The sequence below is a fragment of the Bos mutus genome, chromosome 14 (assembly GCF_027580195.1).
Source record: "Bos mutus isolate GX-2022 chromosome 14, NWIPB_WYAK_1.1, whole genome shotgun sequence".
Classification (NCBI taxonomy): Eukaryota; Metazoa; Chordata; class Mammalia; order Artiodactyla; family Bovidae; genus Bos; species Bos mutus.
Window position 1 is genome coordinate 74,432,789 of NC_091630.1, and position 21,649 is coordinate 74,454,437.

The window sequence follows — 21,649 nt, forward strand, 5'->3', positions numbered from 1 at the left end:
GGTCTGAACAGGAGACATAAGTCTGCCGTCCTCGTAGTATGAAAGGTACTCAAAATCCAGAGACGCCACGTGATCTCTCCAGGGACACATGCAAGCAGACAGAGAGCTCAGGCTGTGGAGTAAGGCTGCACTTAGTTCTGAACCTGTTTTTCCATTGGGAAGTGGTGTGATCTTCAACAGGAAGCATCATCTTTTTGAGGGGTAGCTTCTACCAGTGTCTGAAACACAAGAGGTGCTCAACAGGAGCACTGGCAGGAATGAATGGATGGCATTTGCCGCTCAGGGTGAGGGCCCCAGCGGTGTCCTCTGACAGGGCGACAGCGGGGCCACGATGCAGTGAGCTCACACACAAAGCCCTTCTCACTGGCTGGACACTTCCTCTAAACCAAATAAAGAGCAGTGATCAGCCTTAACCGTATTGTTGTAACGAAGTTTGCCAAGCCTCATTTCAGATGAAACAATTACTTTGTCAAACAAAAAGATTTTGAATGTTAATGTAGGTCTGTCAGAGAATCAGAAACAAAAGGTTTGCCACTTACAGCAATCCTCCACCTCTAGTGTGAAAAACTTCTCAATCTGACCTCACTGTAAAGTGCAGGAACTTACTGGTACTTGACCGATCAAAGGCAAGAAGTGGGCCTTGAGAAATCACGTGGTCCATCCTCTGGGCTTCAGGCTAAATTGTCTTAATGATCTCAGAGAATGATTCCCTCTCCACTTTGAAAGACTTCCAGTAATACAGTCTGACTAACCTGTCACAGTAACACCCTCGAACAGGCCTGACAGAAAGTTCCATGTTAACCTTCATCTCTCACGAGACTCTCAGAATCCTTTCTCTCTGGCTCTGCTTCCCACAGAGCTCGAGAGCACCTCCTCCTGTGACAGACGGCTCAGGAAGGCAGATCACACAGGGCAGGAAGGAAGGAAGCACACGCCTCGGGGGTTACTGGTAAACCTAATTTTAAGGACCTATGTCAACTACTATGGCTTCCCAGGTGGCAGAGCAGTAAAGAACCCACCTGCCAACACAAGAGATGCAAAAGACACGGTTTTGATCCCTGGGTCGGGAAGATCCCCTGGAGGAGGAAATGGCAACCCACTCCAGTGTCCTTGCCTGGAGAATTCCATGGACAGAGAAGCCTGGCAGAGCTACAGTCCATGGGGTCGCAAAGTCAGACACTACTGAGTGACAGAGTACATGCACGCATGCACACGCGCACACACACGTCAACTACTAGGATCGGGTACAGGCTACTGGGCAGAGACATGCAAACAAGATCTAACACTAATGATAGATACTATCAAACAGCACCCATCATACATTATCAAACACCGATCAGGAGCCATGCATTCTGCACGGATTTTCTCTCATATTTAAAACAAACTCGCAATCTGGATCTCTATTTTATAAATTTAGGTTAAAAACAACATTTTCCCACCATGTAAGAGAGAGACTCTCACTTGTTACGTTCTCTCTTGAGAAAGGTGCTCTTGGTAGGAATTTCTGAAGCTCAGATGTCACCTGTTCCCAGCATCTGTTCCACAGATATTTCTGGAACACCTATCATGTGCTGGGCACCAGGATGCAACAGTGAACAAGTTCCGGACTTTGTGATAAAACACGTCTGGTCTAGCGCGCAAGGCAGACAACTGTAACTAGGCCGGTGGAGGACTGTGATTCCCAGAAGCCCAGAGTTCTGATGGAACTCAGGGTGGGGCACCTGGCCCAGTCCTGGGGTACCTGGGAGTGCCTCCTGGAAGGAGGAAGGTCTAAACCGACACTTACGAGAAGAGCCAGACAGAAAGGAGAACAGCAGCATGCAGTTTTGCCCTGGTGACAGCACAGTGGTGACTCAGACACGGAGCACTGCTCTAAAGCCGTGTGGCCACCGTGCGGGCAGGGGGGCAGGGTGCAAGTCTAGTTCCCCTGGCTCCCAGGGGCCTCTCTCCACCATCTAATCGGACGACCAGTCACCACACTCACAGCACAGTGGAAGTATGTTTGGGCACTTTTTCAAAAGACAGCGCCGTTCAGGGAGCCAGAAAGAGATGATGACCTAAGACACCCACAGTTGAAAAGCAGCAGCTGGAAAACATCTTGCCTGGGTGCTGGAATCCATCTCCTGCTTACATGGTGTGTACACTGAAAAACAGTCACTCAACTGGACGCTTTTGACAGGTGTGAATTTATGCCCTTCGCTATAGGTACATAACATTTCAGGAAAAGGAAAACAAATCAAAAAAATAAAAATAAAAAAAACTAACACTCAGGTTAAAAGGGAAGAGCCAGTGGGCAGCTGTTGCCTATTCAGTGTGCACTCTCCCCATCCTCCTTAGCAGAAGATGCCCTTTGAGACTGAGGGTGAGATGCTAGTGGTAACGCACCCAGCCATTAATCTCCATTTCTCGACCACTTCTACAGGGAGGATACTGATGAGACAGGAGTGAACTTCCGGGAGTGAAGCTTCCAGGGACTTCCTAAGAGCAGGCGGACCTGCCCAGGTTGCAGGGCCTTCCTCCTCTTCTTTCTCCCTGCCTGAAGCCCAGCCTGGCAGCTGGACTATGACCGCTGCCCTGAGAGCAAGCTGAGCGTAAGGGCACAGGGCAAGGGCGAGGAGGATGCGGCAAACAAAGGAGCACCTGGCTGCTCAGAGACTCCACAGAGCGGTCCCAGGGGTCGGAAGCTGCTAACATCCATTCTTATGTGAGAGAATAAACCTGATTCGGTGGAATGTGGGGTTGATCCAGAGCTTATCCCAGTCCTACAATACGGTGCAAGCATCCTGACGTGAGGGGCACCACGTGTCTCTATTTTTCTCTGCTGCAAGGATATCCGCTCATGCTTATTTCAACAGCACGGTCAGTACTCTTCTCCATCTGCAGCAGTCTACGCTACTCCTATCAAAAGTTTCTTAAAAGACTGCAGATGGTTCTACGTAATCTTTTAGAAACGATGAATTCTGATTATATTCCAAGAAAAACAAAAGAGTAAAAAGATAAGAGTTTTGTTCATGAGCGTCTCTTCAGCTCACTGTGCCTCTCTCCTCCTCCCACACACTCGAGGCACGCCTGCACGGAGGCCTCAGGACACTCAGGGAGTGAGTTTCACAGAGACACGCACTGATGCTGGTGCTCCATGTGTACACCAGGCTAAACCTGCCTTACACACTCACAGTCACTTATCAGCAGGCTTCCTGTCTTAACATCATCATTTTGGAAGACAGTACAGAATTAACACTTAAGAACAGGGCTGTGCAGTCACACACATTATCAGAATCTAGGCTCCAGCGTTTACTGTGTGTGTAAGCTTGTGTGTGCTCAGTTGTGTCCGATTCTTTGTGATCCCCTGGACTGTAGACCACCAGGCTTCCCTGTCTATGACATTTCCCAGGCAAGAATACTGGAGTGGGTTGTCATTTCTTCCTCAAGGGGATCTTTCTGACCCAGGGATCAAACCTGCATCTCCTACCATTACAGGCAGATTCTTTACCACTGAGCCACCAAGGTGTAAGCTTGGGCAACGTTAACTCAATTTTATCTATAAAATAGTTTTTAAAATAAATCTTTCATAAGATTGCTGTGAGGTTCAAAGAAGATCATGTGTTACATACATAAACTTAGCTCTTATTCAAGGACAGCTGTTATGAGTACTATTGAGGTAGAGGTTCCTTCTGAATGAGCAGTATTTTTCCTAGAGTCTTACTGATGTTACACAAGCTATTTCTGCTTATTTGCTAGAGTGAGGAATGTACCTTTAATGACAACAAATCCACCAAAAATACCAATAACAACTAATAGTTTCCATCTATTTGAACAGTTCTCTGCAATTTCCTAACTTTAAGGAAGATAAGTGCTATTGGGCTCTTCATTACTTTCTGTAAAGCAATATTTTATTAATAGTTGTCAGTACAGAGGTCTTGAACATTTTGGTTAAAATTATGCTTAAGACTCCTTATACACCACTGGTAGGAATTAATGTACAAGTACTTTGAAAAACACTTTGGCAGTTTCTTAAAAAGTTAAACATATAATTAATATTTGACCCAGCAATTCTACTCCTAAATGTCTAAAGGAAGCTAAAATACAAGTCCGCACAAAGATCTGCACATAAATGTTCAATGCAGCATTATTCATAATGCCAAGGAGTGAAAACATACCCCGTATCTGTCACCCAGTTAATGCATAAACAAGACACGGTAGAATCATAAATGGAAAACCATTCAGTAATAAAAAGGAAAGAAATACTGATCAAAGCTATAATGTGGATGAACCTCAAAAACATAATGCTAACTTCAGAATACCTGATGTAAAAGATCATATATTCTGATTATATTTATGTCCTTTTCCTTTAGTTGTTCTCAATCTTTTCTCTGTTTTTTAGCAACTGGTATACATTACACCTTGATGTGTTTATATTCATATTTATCCTGCTGAGGGTTTCTCTGCACTTTGCAGATCTGTGTGATGGTATTTTTTGTTAATTTTAGAAATGTTTGTCATTATTTCTTCAAGTACTTCTTCTACCTCATACTTTCTCTCATCTCATTCTGCAATTCTGATAACATTAGCCTGTTTTACATCATCTTGCAGATTTCATACCCAATGTTCCTTCTACTCTTCATCTTTCTCTTTTCATGTTTGAATACTTTTTTATAAGTTGTCTTCAAGTTCTCTTACTATTTCCTCTGTAGTGTACAATCTGTTAATAAGCCCACTGAAATAATTATTCATCCCTGACATTGTAATTTTCAATTCTAGCATTTCCATTTGGCTCTTTTTAAGAGTTTTCATTGGCTACATTCCTATCCTATCTGTTCATACATACTGTCCACCTTTCACACAATATCATTTAGCATATGGAATGTATCAATTTTAAGACACTGACTGACAATTGTAATATCTGGGCTCTCTGTTTCTCTTGACTATTTTGTCTCTTGACTCCGGGTTGTATTTTCTTATTGTATAATTTTTATTCATAATTGAATGCTGGATGTTTAGGGGAAAAAACAGAGTGAGATAAGTAAGATTTACATTTATAAAGGACATTTCTCTACCTCTGTCAGGCTGTTGGTCGCTGTATTGATTTTCTACCAAAGTTGTTACAGGTCAAGATATAAGGGTGTACAGACCACAGTCTTCTCCTGTAACTTCATAATTTTAAGTCTGCAAGCTCCTTTAATCATACTGGGATTAATTTTAAATAGGAAAAAGTTCTTACAACACATTCTTGAAAAGCAAAACATTTTGTTCCAAACTTCAAAGATATCTTATTCCAAAGGGAAATCTCAAGTTTTCTATTAGGAGAACTTGAAATTTAAATATGAATGGAAGAAAACTGTAACTTTAAGGATTTCCAAATACATAAGACACACTCCTTCTTTTATTTGAGGATTTTTGCACAGATCACTGTGTTCCCACAGATACATCCTTAGGCAAACTTTTACCTCCTTCAAGTCTTAAATCGTCTTCTCAAAGAAGCTAAACAGGAAGGCCACTAGCTAAACGTGACCACCACTAGAACCTGAACTCTACTGGGCACCCTCCTTACCCCTTTTTGTTCACTGCTGCTTACCGAGCACCTGGGACAGTTGCTGGCAGAGTAGGTACTCTTTAGTTGTTTGCTGAATGAATGCATGAAAGACACGCTAGTAATTTATTTCTTTAGGAAATAAATATTTACTTAGCAAGTATCTGCAAGGCACTCTGAAAAGCTCTGAACATATAATATCTTATTCTCATAGTGCTCACTAGACAAGAAAAGCAGTTTTCAGCCTCGGCTGCTCATAAAAATTAGCTGTATTTTAAAAGTTTCAGATAGCTGTGCTATCTCAAAACTCAGATTAAAAATAAGAAACGAGAGATTGGCTTGGGAATCTCCTTTTTTTTTTTAAAGGCTGTATAAAGGACTCTTCCATTTAGCCCAAGTTGAGGGAAGGCTACCTGCAGTTCCACATTAGACATTCAGAGGTACCAGACTTCTTACCGTGTTTCCAATAAAGGTACTTGTAGAACAGATGTGGAATTCTTAAATGTTACCAACTGAAATGAAAAACCCATAGAGGTCCCTTTCCTGGTTGGTACTACACTAGGTACTGCGGATTAAAGGACAAATAGAAAAGGGTTTCTGCCACCAAGGGCCTCTCTGTATAAACAGGAGAGAGATTCTCAAATCCAGCAGGTATGAGTGGTGACCAGAGGCAAGCATGCCATATTCCAGAAACACACAAGGCTGGCTGAGTACTCTGTGAATGCAAAAGGGGATGTCAGAGGCAGAGAGTTTATCAAGAAAGCCTGCTAGATGAAGTAACAACTCAGTCAAGGAACCTCTGCTCTGAGGCAACCCATCTGGCAAAGACTAAAATGTAAAGAAAAGGAAATTATCCTGTTTGCACCATTGCGGAAAAGTCTAAAAACACGACAGGCAATTTTTATAGAAACATGCCAAATAACCACAATGTCTTTAAACACTGTAAGTAAAGAAAATTACTGAAGGAGCCATGAAGAATTTGACAAAATTAAGTTTATTCACATAATGTATGCTTTGAGATCTATTTCATCTGTGACTGAGCAAATTATAAATGAATCATGACTGAAAAATTCAATACAAGGTTAGATTGGGTGAGTGGGTGACTTGACATGAGGTTAGAGAAAAATCAGGGCCAGATCAAGAGAGGTCCTCTTAATGCAATGGCTGCTAATAGATGGGAAAGTCCTGTATTAATCCTTCAAACTATACTATTTAAAAATTAATTGCTGGCACTAACCATACTTGGTAGGATTACAAACTGCCAAGGCTGCATACATCCCCCTTCAAATCCCCTTGTTTTTCAATTTGCCATACATGCTTTCCATCCCCCTTGGTAATCACATTTTCCTTGATCATAAACTTCACATAATCCAATGGGCAATCACTGTCCTGGAGAACCACAAATAGATGCCCCCCACCCCAAAGAGTTGTAGACACTTAGCCCTATGGCTTTTAGATTAAAAATTATAGAATTTTAATAATAGCTAGTGAGACCATTCACAAAGCGCCAGGTGCTTTCCGTGTATCAACTCATTTGACATGACAACAGCCTCAGAGGTGGTCACTGCAACCATCACGTCCGTCATGCAGATGAGCAAGCTGAAGCACAGGGGCGTGACGTGACCCCAGCTTCACTGTCAGAGAGCTGCAGAGCTGTGACAGACTCCTCCCCTTCACTCCCACTAAACAAATCTCGATTCTGCCTCAACTGAGGTGCTGGTTTACCTACATTACTTTGGCCAAGTTGACATGCATACCTTTTTTCCTATAGCTAAAATGTATTTCTTTCCCTGAACTTTGCCAGAAACTGCTTATTCTTTTTAAATAGTTAAATATATTTACACTGTGTTAAGTGTTACATTGTGTTAAGTGTTACATTGTGTTAAATGTTAGACCTATCCAACTCTTGTGACCCCAGGGACTGTAGCCCACCAGGCTCCTCTGTCCATGTAATTAGCCAGGCAAGAATACTGGAGTGGGCTGGCATTCCCTACCCAGGGGAATCTTCCTGACCCAAGGATCGAACCTGAGTCTCCTGCATTGCAGACATATTCTTTACCATCTGAGCCACCACTTGCTATACACTAAGTTTAGGCACTTACTGTGTAAACACTGAGTCAAAGGTTACAAACACTTGGAAGGATCCGACGGACACTCATAATTCCAGAACACATCCCTTCATGATGTCAAATAAAAGGGAAAAAATGCTATCTCATTTAATCACACCCGCATGGTGTGTGAATTACTTCTGCTTCTAAAGCTGTAAGCCCAGTAAATGAGGTTTGACTAGATTCTGAAAAATTCACGCACTGACGTTCTCTACTGTAAATCATTCTTCACAAGCAACTTCAAGCTGTGACCTCAAGCCTATGCTTCCAAACATCTTAGGACTCTAGACTAGCTAAATTACATGAGGCTGTCCATAAGTTTTTGTTTCACAAATGGGGAATCAAAATGGGATAGATGATTTTGTTTCTTTGTTGAGATTTCATTGACTGCAGTTCTCCTCAGGAAAAGGCTGCACAAGCTTCTAGATCAGACAACTAAACTGATGAGGACAAGTCACCCAGAGACAGTGCAGCGGAGGGCTCAGTGCCAGCCTAGCACTCACTCTGAAACAACCACAGGGAAGTTCTATAATCTCTGGGCCTGAATTTCCTCATCTATGAAATGGGGTAACAGTAATAAACTACTTATAAGGCTGAAAAGTGCTGAGAACAGCTCCTAGTACATGTCATCTTTGCAAGTTTACTAAACTTCTGCTCTGTATACTGCTTTTGCTATCTCATTTAATCACAATCTCACAAGTCAAATATTCTTACCATCATTTTACAAATGAAAAATGAAGACTTGAAGAAGTAGCTTGGCCATAAACCTACAGCTGAGGAAGTGACAAAGTGGATTCAAATCAAGGTCTGAGTGGTTTCAGAGCCCTCCAGTCTGTTTAACAAAACCATGTGTCTCATTTTAAGAGTCAAGAAATACAAAAAGGGTTATCATCTTCTTTCATTAAAAAGAGGACAGAATTTGTTAGAAAAATTATTCTAAAACTAATAAAACCCATTTTAAGAACATATGAAACATGGGGAAAGAAAATATAGAAGATTCACCAAGTAGATCTTTATCTACAGACCTTAAAATCCGGTAGTGAAGATGTAAAGCTGGTGGCATGATAACCAACAAGCCCGCTGTTTAGAATCTGCATTGTGGTGAGGAAACTTCTTCCCGGGCACGTTCCCGCCCAGCAGCATCTGTCACTGCTCTGAGTGGTTGATCATAAGCACCGCTGTCGTCTTCTCGATGCTATTAAGCAGATGGCAGTGCTAAATCCAAATGATGTAGTACATCTCCCCGGTGGACTCTGTTTTCACACACCACCATTATCCCACAGCCCTCGGTGATAAATCTCACGTGTTCTCGAGAACGTGAAAGACTGCACTGACGGCGGCACTTGACTTACTGCCATTGGCGCGCCTGTGCCCTGCTGCTGCTTCCACGCTGCCGTGGAGCTCACGTGCGAGGACTCCACGCGGCCACTTCACAGTTCTGGCATTTTCTACATACGTAGGGACTTTTTTTTTCCTTAGTTGCTTTCAGGTTAAGCAAAAGAATGTGGGCTTGATCTTAAAGAGAACTGGATATGAGGCCTGACTGCTATTCATAGTTTTGTGACTTTGGTCAAGCTCAAGTTCTAAGAACATTAGTGTCCTTTGTAAAACTAACAATCTTACAGATGTTCTTGGGAATTAAATAAAATGATAGACATGAGAGCATTTAATGTACTAGCTAATACTTGATAAGTACTCCTTGAAAATGTGTTAACGAATCTTGAAAAAAAAAAAGTGCTATGGGCAGTATCTGCCCAGCATCAGCCCTTCATGGACCACTTTCAGGATGTCTGCCATCTACGTCTGCCACTCATCCTGTGAGTGACTTAATATTATTCTCTGTATTATAGGTTTTATTTTAACTTAAGTAAGTTTACTATAATTTTTAGCAATACTATTCATAAAATCATGTGGTTGATATAGCAATTCTACTTTGCCAATAACTAAAATCTAATCATTAAAGCTAAAAGCGTCTGCCCATGTGCCACCTGAAAGCATGCTGTGAAACACCAGTGGTAAGTGTGCTTCTTTGAGAAACACTATGACAGAAAGAAAATGGACTGAGATCAGCATTGTCACTAAGCAAGTGACTCGAGCCACTTACTAAACCTCTCCTTGTGTCTCAATTTTCTCAAGAAAAGGGGGTGAGAATATCTAACTTTTAAAGTTAAAATTAAGATCAGAGGGGATACATGCGTGGGTTCACAAACACATTCACCCTGAGACAACCAATACTGCATTAGAGGTCAACGCACATAATTAACAGCGATACTAGTACATGTTAAAACTTTGCCCTTAGACTGTTCCTTTTCCCTTTTAGGTTGTAGCTTCATTTTCACTATAACCTTCGCTCCTTTTTCTTACCGTAGGGTCCTTGACTGAGAATATATTTACAGCTTTACTGTATAAACTGGGCTGGTGTGTCTGTCACTTGGTCAATGTCCACACATTACTGTGTGAGAAGTTTGTTGTCAATCGCTACACTGCTTAGTTTGTGTGCTAAAGAGATTCTTTCAGCGCTCGTGCAGCAAGCAGTTAAAACCCTGGGCTAGGTGAAAGCATATTTCACAAAAATTCTGCAAGGTGTGGTTAATCCAGGCCAAACCATTACTGTTTTTAAAAGTCCAAAACAACCAACCCTGAAACAACACAGCGCTATCTTCCAATAGACAGTGATTTTACTGATGTTGAAATGCTACATCCTAAGTTGAACAATAGGTCATCATTTCCAAGGTGAAAATCGCAAATTATATTCACACCTCTCAAGTCAGCTCCTGAGACGACATTATTGCACATATAATGCTAAAGCTGCCAAGAGAAGCAAGAGAAGCAATGGCAAACTAGAGAGCAGGGCAGACAGCAGCATTAACTTCTGGCTCATTGCTCTTCTTGCTACTGGCGTCTGAAAACACAGCTAGAGTACGTGGAGCTTCCTGACAGCCTCCATTACTCTGCCTATTTGGATAAAAGCGCTTAGGTGTTGTTTTGTCATAAAAACAAGTCAATAATTTTGTATTCTAAAATTTTTTCTTAGCTGGATAATGGTTTTCAGAGATAGACAAAAACCTAAGCTTAAGTACTCTTCAGGAGTGCATTCTTGGGAAAGTTGCTAAACATCACATCTTCAACTTCTATACGTGGAAAAACTCAGCAGGTAGGGCCATTGTGAAAACTGGAGGTAATGCATTTAAAGGACATAGACAGCTGAGTGCTAGACTTAATAGATTCTCCCAAACTAGCAGCTCTTATTTCTAATTTCTTCTTTCAGTATTTCTAAGCATTTTAAGGAAAATCACAGAGATTGTGGAGGATGAAATGAAATAAGTACTTGAAAATTAGTATGTCAACATTAAACCTGCCAGAAAATAAAACTGTTACTACGCAGTCATCCACTTAGGCTCAGGGGGTTATTAGCACTTTTTGGAAACCCTTTTTGTTCTACTTTTTTAATAATTGATAATTAGAGGAATCAAATATTTCTTAGAGAATTTACAAATATTCAGAAACACAGACTAAAATATTCTGAAATTTGAATACAGTCAAGATAACTAACAGATCTCCTAACGTAGTTACATTTTGGTCTGTGTGATGAGAGCACCTGAAATTTACTCTCTTAGCAAATTCCCCAAACTCAATACTATATTAACTACAGTCATCATGCTGTAAAATTGTGACTGTTGTTAGAATCATAAATAAGACATCAAATGAAAACTAATCCCACTTAGTTGAGAAGGCTCTGGTCATGCCAGGGCAGGTGCAGGTTGAGCTCTGAGGCCATTTATCATCTGCTCCTTTACTCCTCACAGCTACTCCAGAGCTGTGCGCCCATAGGAATGACTCAGTAACTATTTTTGTGCTGATGTATATTAGAATAATTCCAATATTGTAAAGAACAGTTCATATTTCTCTTCACAGATAGGTGACAGCTTGTTGCTCATTAAGCGTGTGAAGTCAGGTAAACAACGCTTGTTTTACACTGCAGTACGAGGCCATTACAAACACTGATGGGAAACACAGCTGAACCATGCTGAATTTTTTAGAACTCTGTAGGGACTCTTATTTGTACTCTAATTTTTATACAAGGTATTTGAAAATTGATAAGAGAAAATTCCTAATTTGTAAACCTCCTGAGAGAAACTTTTTTCCTGCAACAAAAGTGTGATAAAATGATTACAGCACATGAAGTGTAGATATCTAGTTTTAGCCTGCAACATTAGCATGAAGATAAATGAAATTCTTAGGTCTGATGAAAATGAAGAATCCTCCTGCCAATGTGGGAGACACAGCAGACCTGGGTTCAATCTTCGATCCCTGGGTCAGGAAGATCCCCTGGAGGAGGAAATTGCACCCCACTCCAGTATTCTTGCTGGGATAATCCCATGGACAGAGGAGCCTGGTGGACCTATGACTGAGTGACGGGAAATATGAACATGAATCAGTTTAAGCAACTGAAATCAAAACCATGACAAAAAGCAAGTTGAAAGATGATGGCGCAGAGTACAAAACAGAATGCATGGGGCCAATGTGGATCTACCACTGCTCAGCCCTGTGAGTTAAGACAGGTGAGTTAACCTCTCTGAACCTGCATGCAGGGAATGACATGCTTAGACTTGAATTCTGCAATATTTCAGGGCACACTGAGCAGAGAGAGTCTCTGTGAAGCCCACAGAGTACACCAAGCACACGGCCAACGTTCAGTACCGACAGTGAGAATGATGGCGATTTACAGGTCAGTACCCACTACTTGATTTGGGGGATGATTTCAAAATTTGCTCTAACTGGCTCAGACTAGATTTCTAATTCTGAGACATACAGTGTTGTACTTAAGCCAATGTTACAATATGTGCATATTATGAACTGACCTGTCCACCCAGAATCATAAATCGAAGCCCCATCCCAGTACCTATAATGTGTGTTTAGACACAGGACCTTTAAAGAGGTGATGAAGTCGAAGGAGGCCTTCCATGGGCCCTCAGTCAATCTGACTGGTGTCACTGTAGAGAGGAAATCTGGGTACAAGGAGGCAGCAGGGGCATGTGCCCACAGAGAAGACATCGTGTGAGGACCAGCACAGCAGTGCCAGCCGCAAGTCAAGGAGGGAGCCTCAGAAGAGGCCAGATCTGCCAACACCCTGAGCTCAGACTTCCAGCCTCTGTGGCCCTGAGAAAATAAGGATCTGTTGTTTAAAACAGTCTGTGGCATTTTGTTATGGTAACTCTAGCAAACTAACACAGCTCCTGGAAACACTTCTTCATCCTATTCCGTAATGTAGCTGCTTCATCATGATTTACAGTAATTGCTAAAGAGGAAGACAGACAGACCGAGGTGCAAAGTCAAGCCCCTTAGCTTGTAAGATGCATGATCTTAGGCAAGTTTACCTAATTTTTATAAACCAGTCTTCTTTCTTTAAAAGGACTGATGCCTATTTCATAGGTTATGAGGATTAAATGAATATTCAGAGTACCTGACCAACAGCGATTTCTGCATTTTCCAGAACGTGCAATTCTCACACAGTTCTCTGCAGTCCTTCAAGTAAGATGAGTTGTAGCGCTGAAAAGATCATGACCAAGAAGGTGGCTGGGCTATCGGTAAGATGTTCCTTTTAAGTGAGTGTTCCTTGATGTTTAAAGGGCTTATAATATATAAGGTGCCATCTAACTGGTCTCTGCCTCCAAGCTCACCATCTGCTAACCTGGCCTCTACACGGCCTTTTGGTTAATTCTCCAAACCCAAGTGTGAACACACCACTCCCTAGCCGGCACCTCGTGGGCGGCTCCCTAGTGCTGCTGATGGTCTGGAGCCTGCACCCCAAACCTGGGAGGACACGGTCACCCCTCTCCCACCTCTTCTCTCCTGTGCATCACACCATGGAGCCCAGACAACACGCTCTGTGCCTGGCTTTGGGCAATGTCCTCTGGTGTCTGTACCTTCATGACTCCTACTAGCCCTTCACTTTCTCAGTGAAATGCCCCCTGTGTTCCCAATCAGACTCCAGCATTGTCTTAGCACTATTTTCTCTCAAACTCTCATGTGGTTACCATTTTACATTCCTTTTAAATATTTATATTTAATTCTAGCCTGTGAACTTTCCAAGGAGAGGGTCTCTGTCTCAATAATCTTTGTAATCCAACATTGAGCACAGTGCCTACATTTAAAATATGTAGTGGACATTTAATACATACTGGCTGAATAAATGACCACAGGAATGAACGCCTGTGATCAATCATATTACTATGTTATCACAGTTTAATACGGGCAGACTTCAAGCTCTCCAAGTCTGCTTCACACTCTGCATTAGCTATTTACTTCTCTGAACCTCGGTTTCATCATCCATATGACAGACATGTTAACTCCTGTGCTGCCATTCAGATTAAACGAGACGTGTGAGTAAAGGGTTGTACTCCATGTATGATTCTTGACTAATTACTTAAACTTATGCTCTGCGCTTTTCTTCATCTATATAATGGGAACATAAAACTGCCGGACACTGAGGGGAAAGAGTCTTGTCTGCTGTTTACTGTGTGCGAGTCACTCCAGGTGTGCCCAGACCTTCACGGGTACAAACACCATGCACGAGGCTTCCTGGAAAGAGGACCAGCTGGGAGTCAAAGCTTAAAGGCCACTTACTTGTGACACACTATACTGGAGAAAAACCTGGCATGAACAAAATGAGAAGAAAGTATATCTCTGCCCACCTCAGGACCCAAATGCCGATCTGCTTAAAGCTTGCCTTGCCCCACATGACTTCAGGAGTGAATTTATGCTTCATCAAAAAACCCATGGAGTCCATATTTATTGAAATTTATGCTTGATACAGCCAGCATTTTGGCTTGTGTATGTCTATCTTTGTCTTCCACTTAGAGTTTTAAGCATAAAGCAAGAGGCTTCTCAGGATTTAGGAAAAGATTCTGAACAGAACACACAGATTTCATATACTAATGAGCATCAAAGTCTACTATGCCATGATTTTAAAGCTGTGTTCCCCCTGATAACACTCATTTCTAAGTGAACACTTCTTCAGAAAACGGATCAGAACTAACTCATTTTTCACAAATGGAATCTGAAGTTGTTAGAAAACAAGAGCACTGTTGCTAAGAAGCAGAAACGATTTATGAACACTGAACAAAACTTCCGCCATTCCCATCCCCTGTGCTGATGAAGCAGGAAAGTCACACGCTTCTAAGATACTCTGGAGCCTCTGGACTCGAGAGCCACAGACCTGGCACACACTGTTCTTCCTTAGAATGTACTGAATGCTTAAGCTAAATTTTTAGAGAAAATAAAAGTTTCGAATTGTATTTTCCAAGACGCATTGCTTTAGCACTACAGTAAATTTGAGTGTAATACATGCTAGTTGGTAGGACAGACAGAGTTTCTCCGCTTAAAACAAAACAAAGGCCAAGTCAGATCATCCTCACTGGCCAATCGTCATCCTGTTCCCAGAGGGTATAAAATGTGGACAGCACAAGCGTCTGCTATGGAGTCTGTTCAGAAAGAGTGACACTTACCTTTGGGTTGGGGCGCTATAGCTGTTATCATAGGAATCATAACTCTGTTCATCATAAGCAGTGCCATATCCATCATCATAGTCCTAAAATACAACAGAAGGACAAAAAGTTCAGAGAAGTTTCTGGAAAGAAAGCAGCATTCTGCTTTCACTGAATCTTTATTAATTCAGCTACCATTGAACTCTATATCTAATTATAATGTAAAGAAAAATATAAAATTTTCGTATCAGTGAAAATGACAGAGTAAGAACCTCCAAAAATTCCCTCTGAAAAAGCAAAGAGAAACTGGCAAAAACTGTCAGAATGAACATTTTTAGAACTCTGGAAATTAACCACAGGCTTACAGAGATCTAGGGAGCATTTATTTTTAAAAATTGGCTGCATCTTGGAAAGAACGGTGAGCTCTGATGTTTTAAACCTGTTCTGTTCCCATCCCTGACCCCAGCTCTGTAGGAGCCCAAATCAATCAGGCAGGAAAGCAGCAGGCCTGAGGCCACTGGAGGGGGCAGGCAGGGTGGAGTGCCTTCCAAACCCCATTCCCAGAGGACTTGGAGCTCATCCAGGGCACAAGGCCTTCTCCCTGAGGATCTCTGAGAAAACAACTAGGGGCAACTGTTTATGATCTCAGCCGCTTGAGGTGTGGAGGAAAACTGGTGCGAACACCAGGCTACAAGGAAAAGTAGAGGAACGCGAGATCCACTGGGGCTTTGCAAGGCTCTGCCATAGTTCTGGAGTTAGATACCGTGTCATATAGCTGCCCAGGACAGACCTGAGAAGGTCCTGAGCGCTCTCCTCTGGCTGACCTTGAGGTTCAGCGTAAGAAGGAAAGTCAAGGCTAAGCCAGAGTTAGTTGTAAACTGCCTGGCTGAGTGTGGAAGAGATATTCCAACATGTACTCACAGACTCTTGGCAAAGATGAGGGACTTAGTTTCTAACCATTTGATAAAACCTCCGTCCAGTCATCAGCTGAGCACCATGGTAACAGAGAAGACACTTCCCTGGCAATGCAGGATAAATACCGACTTCACAATATAAGTTTGGAAAAGTAACTAAAGTCCCAGCCCAAAATGCGGAGAATTTGATTCCCACATGGAAATATTATTTATTAAACATCTAGTTTTAAACAAACGACAATATGCAATGTACAGAGAAATGCAAAAGTACGGTCCGTAAACAAGGAAAAAAGTAGTCAATAGAAACTGTCCCTGCAGAAACTGAGACAGTGCACTTGCTAGACATAGATCAGTTATCTGAGATGAATTCAAGGAACTAAAAGATAGACTGCATGGAAAAAACTAAAGAAGGGTATGAGAACAATGCCTCACCAAAATAGAGAATATTAGTACAGAAATGAGTCCAAAGAAATTCCTGAAGTGCAAAGTATAACTCAAATGAAAATTTCACTAGCGAGGTTCAAGAGCAGTCAGTCTTTGTCATCTTAGTTATTAGTTTCTTAGACAGGCTAACAAAAGCAAAATAACCAAAAAATGCAGACTCCATCAAAATTAAAAACTTCTCTGTTAAACGACATTAGGAAGAAAGTAAAAAGACAATCCACAGTGTGGGAGAAAATATTTGCAAATCATACATCTGATAATGGTCGAGCATCAGAATAGACTGAACTGATGAAGAACGGTCATAGCTTAACAACAGAAAGACAATGCAACAAGAGCTAAAGCCGTCCTCCTGGTTCTACAGGGACATTCTGAGACACTGTGCAGATGTGATAACAAGTACACGATGGTTATTTCAAAGCTATTTTGGAAGTGAAAAACGTCCAAAGAAATGATCATTCTGTAAGATCAAACTGCTGCTCAATGACATTTATATCCATGGAAGTGTGAATCCTGCTCAACAACTGACTTCTAAGTTTCTGGGGGTAATCAATTACAGTGACTTTGCATTTACTGATATTTAGTTAACATTTAAAAGAGCCAGGATATAATCTAACTATTTTTAGAACATCAGTATTATCAATGATAATCAATTTAATGATTACCGCAGATCTCTTGGAGTGGAGAAATGTGGTCAAGGGGTAAGAGAAAAGATCTGGAGACAGATGGGCTTCTGTGTTTTATTGTCACTGATTTTAGACAAGATTTTAAAGTGATGACCGTGGTTATTCTCTTTGAAGAAGCATCTAAATACCATAACTCAATTTAATTTAGAAAAGCAAAACTATCTAAATAGCAAGTTAAATTGTAATGCATTTAATTGTGTGAGACAAATATTAATTCATAGGGATGACACTGTCTTTGTAGGAGTAGGCTTATACAATTTGTACATGATCACCTGAGATTTTTTAATGTTTATTCACAAAGGAGAAATTGAGTATTTATTGAAGAGGTATGTGTTCAGAATTTTGAAAACAGATAAATATAAAAGGAATACTCACTAAATAATGGCAGAGGAAGAATAAAAGTCAAAAATATCCTGGGAACATACTGGAAAACCACAATGTCTCCTGCAGTAGCTGAAAGTGAGTTGCTAATATAGCTATGCTCTTGCAGTGACCAATGCAAGGAGGAGAAACATATCAGATAAGATTCAAACCAACAACAATACAAAACAAAAATTGAGATGATTTTAGTTTTAAGTAGCAAAATGAGATATTACAATTCTGGTGAATTAATAAATTCAGAAGTTAAGAAAGCAACTATCATTCTTAACAACAAAAAAAGTAATTTCTACTACATAAAAAAAATCAAAACCCCAAAACAACCCAACAACACTACCTCCTCCCTGTGGCCGGCACTCCTGCTGGACACCAGAGAGGAAAGTGTGTCCTGGTCTAGTGAGGACTCTGGCAGAGGTGACAGGTGACTAAAGAGAGAACCATCAGGCAACACGCCAGCTGTTGTGGCAAAGGGAAGCATCGGGGTAGCACAGAACAACCCAAAAGGCAGAGGGGAATTAAGTGTCCCAGAGTGATGAAAGCAGAGAAAAGCAAAAGCAGCTGGGAAGATTTATTAAAAATCAGGCAGAATGAACAGCAGGTGCAAAACAATGGAGGTACAGTCATAAGACCCCTTCTCATCCAGGGTCAGGGGGGCATGCTGTGCTGCAAATGCAGGTGGGGAGCAATGAGCCTGAGATGCCCATATACAGACCATGTGTGGCCAAGGTACAGGGTGTGGGTTTAGATTTTGCACCTCAGGAATCTCTCCGGAAATGCTGTGGGCATGGAGGAGGAATCAATCTGGAGGGCTGGACGTGCAACTAGGTCACTGCCTTGAGTGTGTGGTTTGGCAAAATGTAGAGCTTACTGCTGCTTCAGTAATCCGTTAGCAGCTCTAAAAGAAAATGGCTTCAACCACGCAGAATTCTATGCTTATTTAAAGAATCAAGATTCTTTAAACTCCTGTAAATGACTACAATTTTCTTAACTGAAATGTAAAGTAACAGACTATTTTAAACTTAGTTATGTCATTCATTCCTTGCTCAATTATTCTGAGATAGTATTAATACAAGGCTCTGTGTGTGTCAGTCACTCAGTCATGTCTGATTCTTTCCAACCCCATGGACTATAGCCTGCCAGGCTCCTCCATCCATGGGATTCTCCAGGCAAGAATACTAGAGTGGGTTGCCATTCCCTTCATCAGGGGACCTACTTGACCCAGGGACTGAACCTGGGTCTTCCACATTGTAGGCTGATTCTTTACTATCTGACCCACCAGGGAAGCCCTAATACAGTGTTAGTTTATTTGAATTTTCAAATTGTTTAGGTCATGGAATAATTGACTTTCGTATTTAACATTGATGATTTAAAAAGATTAAAAATGCAACTCTCACAAGATTTCTTTCATGATGATTTCACAGCTGGATTTGTCCATGGTTGTGTAGCCTCTTCCATTACAAGCATTATTTGTTCAATGGACAGGACTTGAAAAATACAGGGAAAGCATGAAGCAGATTGTAACCGACAAAAGGAAGACAAATGAGTGTGAACATGGATAAATGTGGCTTCTGGGAGGGAGTGGAGTGGATTCTTGTTGATACCTGCTATTTTATTGCAAGACAGAGATGAGATCATTGGCCGAGAAACAGTGGAGTGGTCAGCCAGCAAAGGATCAACAAATGGTTAAAATGAGGAAGGAGCTCAAAGCTGTAACTACTGAGCCCATGGGCCCTGGAGCCTGTGTTCCACACGAGAGAAGCGACTGCAAGAAGCCCACACGCCACAACCAGAGAGGAGTCCCGACTAGCCGCGACTAGAGAAAGCCCAAGCGCAGCAACACAGACCCAGAAAACCGAGAGTAAATAATTTTTTTTTTAAGTGAACAAAGATGGACAAGAAATAAAAGTATATTGATAAACATTCTTGCAGCATTCAAGAGACTTGTCAAGATCCACTCCTGCACTTTCATCTTTGATAAGGAAGACGTCTAAATGGAGCTGACAGGGCGACCTGGACACTAGGTAGGCGTCAGGGGGGCCACAGTAGCCAAAACATGTTCTAACACAGGTAAAGATCCTTCATCTGCCATTCCCAACCTGAAAACCACAGACATACGACCTGATACCAAGAAATCTTACTTTGAAGAGAAAAGATGTTCTAGGATAAAGGAAACAGCATGACCTATTTAATTCTATTTCTGTCACAAGTAAAATCAAGCATAAAATTTAAGATGGGAAAAACCATTTTAAACAGAGAATTTACAAAAGTGATTTAAAAATCATGTTTAGGTTCTGGGTCCTTTCAAAAGGAGACAATTATGCTAACTATACACCACTTCACTATAATTAGGGTGAAACCTGGTCATTTCAAAATGTACACAGTTTTCATATAAAACAGTGTTAAAAGATTTAAATTTAGGCTTATGATTATTTTGAGTTTATCAAACACACACATTAGCTAAGAATAGTCTTTTGAAAAATTCATTTTTGCTGAAGTTCTGAATAATAGTAATATCCTTGTTGAGTATCACCAATGACCGTGAACACATCACATAGCCAAGTTATTTTTTAATTAAGGACAAAAATCACAATTTTAACAACTCTAAATAAGAATCTGTCCCCTATAATCATTTAAATAAGACATCATTAATTCAACAATCAAGCTGTACCCCCACGTGTTGATCTATGGCTGTGAGGAATACATTACACACTTCCAGACTCGCACACCCCCTCACCACAGTCTCTGGAGTCTGACACCTGTGTTTTGACCCCAGCTCTGCCTCTGATCTGGCTGTGTGGCTTTAGGCCATCACCTGCCCTCCTTCCACCTCAATTTTTTTTTTTTTTAACTTCATAATTTTCATCCCAATTTAGTTTTATTTTATTTTTATTTATGTTTTTTTTTTACTTTTTATTTATTTTTTTAAATTTTATTTTATTTAACTTTACAATATTGTATTGGTTTTGCCATATATCAAAATGAATCTGCCACAGGTATACATATGTCCACCTCAATTTTGCAATCTTAATTCATCCCCTGGCTGTTTCCAGGGGTTGGGGAGAAACTAACCCAAGAAATATACATGAAGGCTGTCTGGCACAGCTCTTGTCCAATAAACCTGGTTCCAGTTTACTGACGACTAATTCCTGTTAACACTCTCAAGCTATTAGGCCAGAGAAACATCAGAGCTACCAACCAGGTAGCTTTCTTTTGGTGAATGTGATAAATTCTTAAAATATTGTCTAAACTGTGATGTCTACATCTTGACTCTGCAAACACGAGTATTAACTACTGCTGTGATTTTTAGATAGAAGAGTGGCTGACCAAGAGTAGTTGTAATTCTATCCACATCTGGCCACAGCTTTCAAAAACAGGTCTCCATCAATTATTCATAGAATGTCTTCCCTCCTCTGTTTGTCTCTCACTGAGATAGAGCTAGATTTATTTAGATTTGACAAGGAATACAATGTAATATAATACAGAAAATAACAAAGAGGTTAACTCAGAAATTACACAAAGGAAAGAGAAAACTGTAAATAGAAAATTAAACCAAATATCCCACAAAGATGAGAAAAGGGGGTAACTCAATTTTATTAAGCCCACATTATGTACCTCTGCTAAGGATTTTTTTGTGGGTTTTTCCATTTTCCCCGGGAGGCTGACATCTGTTGAATGCCTACTGCTCTGAGCCCTTGGGGAGACTGTATTGAACAAACAGAATAAAACAAGCACCTCTGTCCTCAGGCAGCTTCCATTCCAGAGGGGAACATAACACACCTCAGTCCTCAGGGACACAGGGAGAGAGCGGGGATGCTGGAGATCTCGGAGAGGGGCCAGGAGTCCTCACAGAAAAGACTACAAATGCGAAAGAAGTGAGAAGCCGCTTATGTGGATTTTTGATTTTGCTGGTGGTGCTACTGGTACTTCCAGCAGAAGGAAGGGCAGATGGAAAGGTCAATGTGGGGTGAGCCAGGGAGGGAAGCGCAGGAGCCATGTCTCAGGGGGCCTTTGGGGCTTCAAGTGAGGCGCCACTGGGGGCTCTGGTGCCTCATGCGATCTTCAGGGCTGTCCAGGTTTTTATCTATTTCACTGATTTAACTTCCAATAC

At 41.2% G+C, this 21,649-nt stretch overlaps 1 protein-coding gene across 7 annotated transcripts in view; it reads right to left on the bottom strand.

The window, feature by feature from the left end:
- KHDRBS3 (KH RNA binding domain containing, signal transduction associated 3) overlaps positions 1 to 21,649 on the bottom strand; it is a 152,342-nt gene that overhangs the window by 15,729 nt on the left and 114,964 nt on the right. For all 7 annotated transcript variants that reach the window (XM_070382732.1, XM_070382728.1, XM_070382725.1 and 4 more), the window contains one exon: positions 15,144 to 15,226. In XM_070382732.1, coding sequence (XP_070238833.1) covers positions 15,144 to 15,226 — 83 coding nt within the window. The remainder of the gene's footprint in view (positions 1 to 15,143; positions 15,227 to 21,649) is intronic.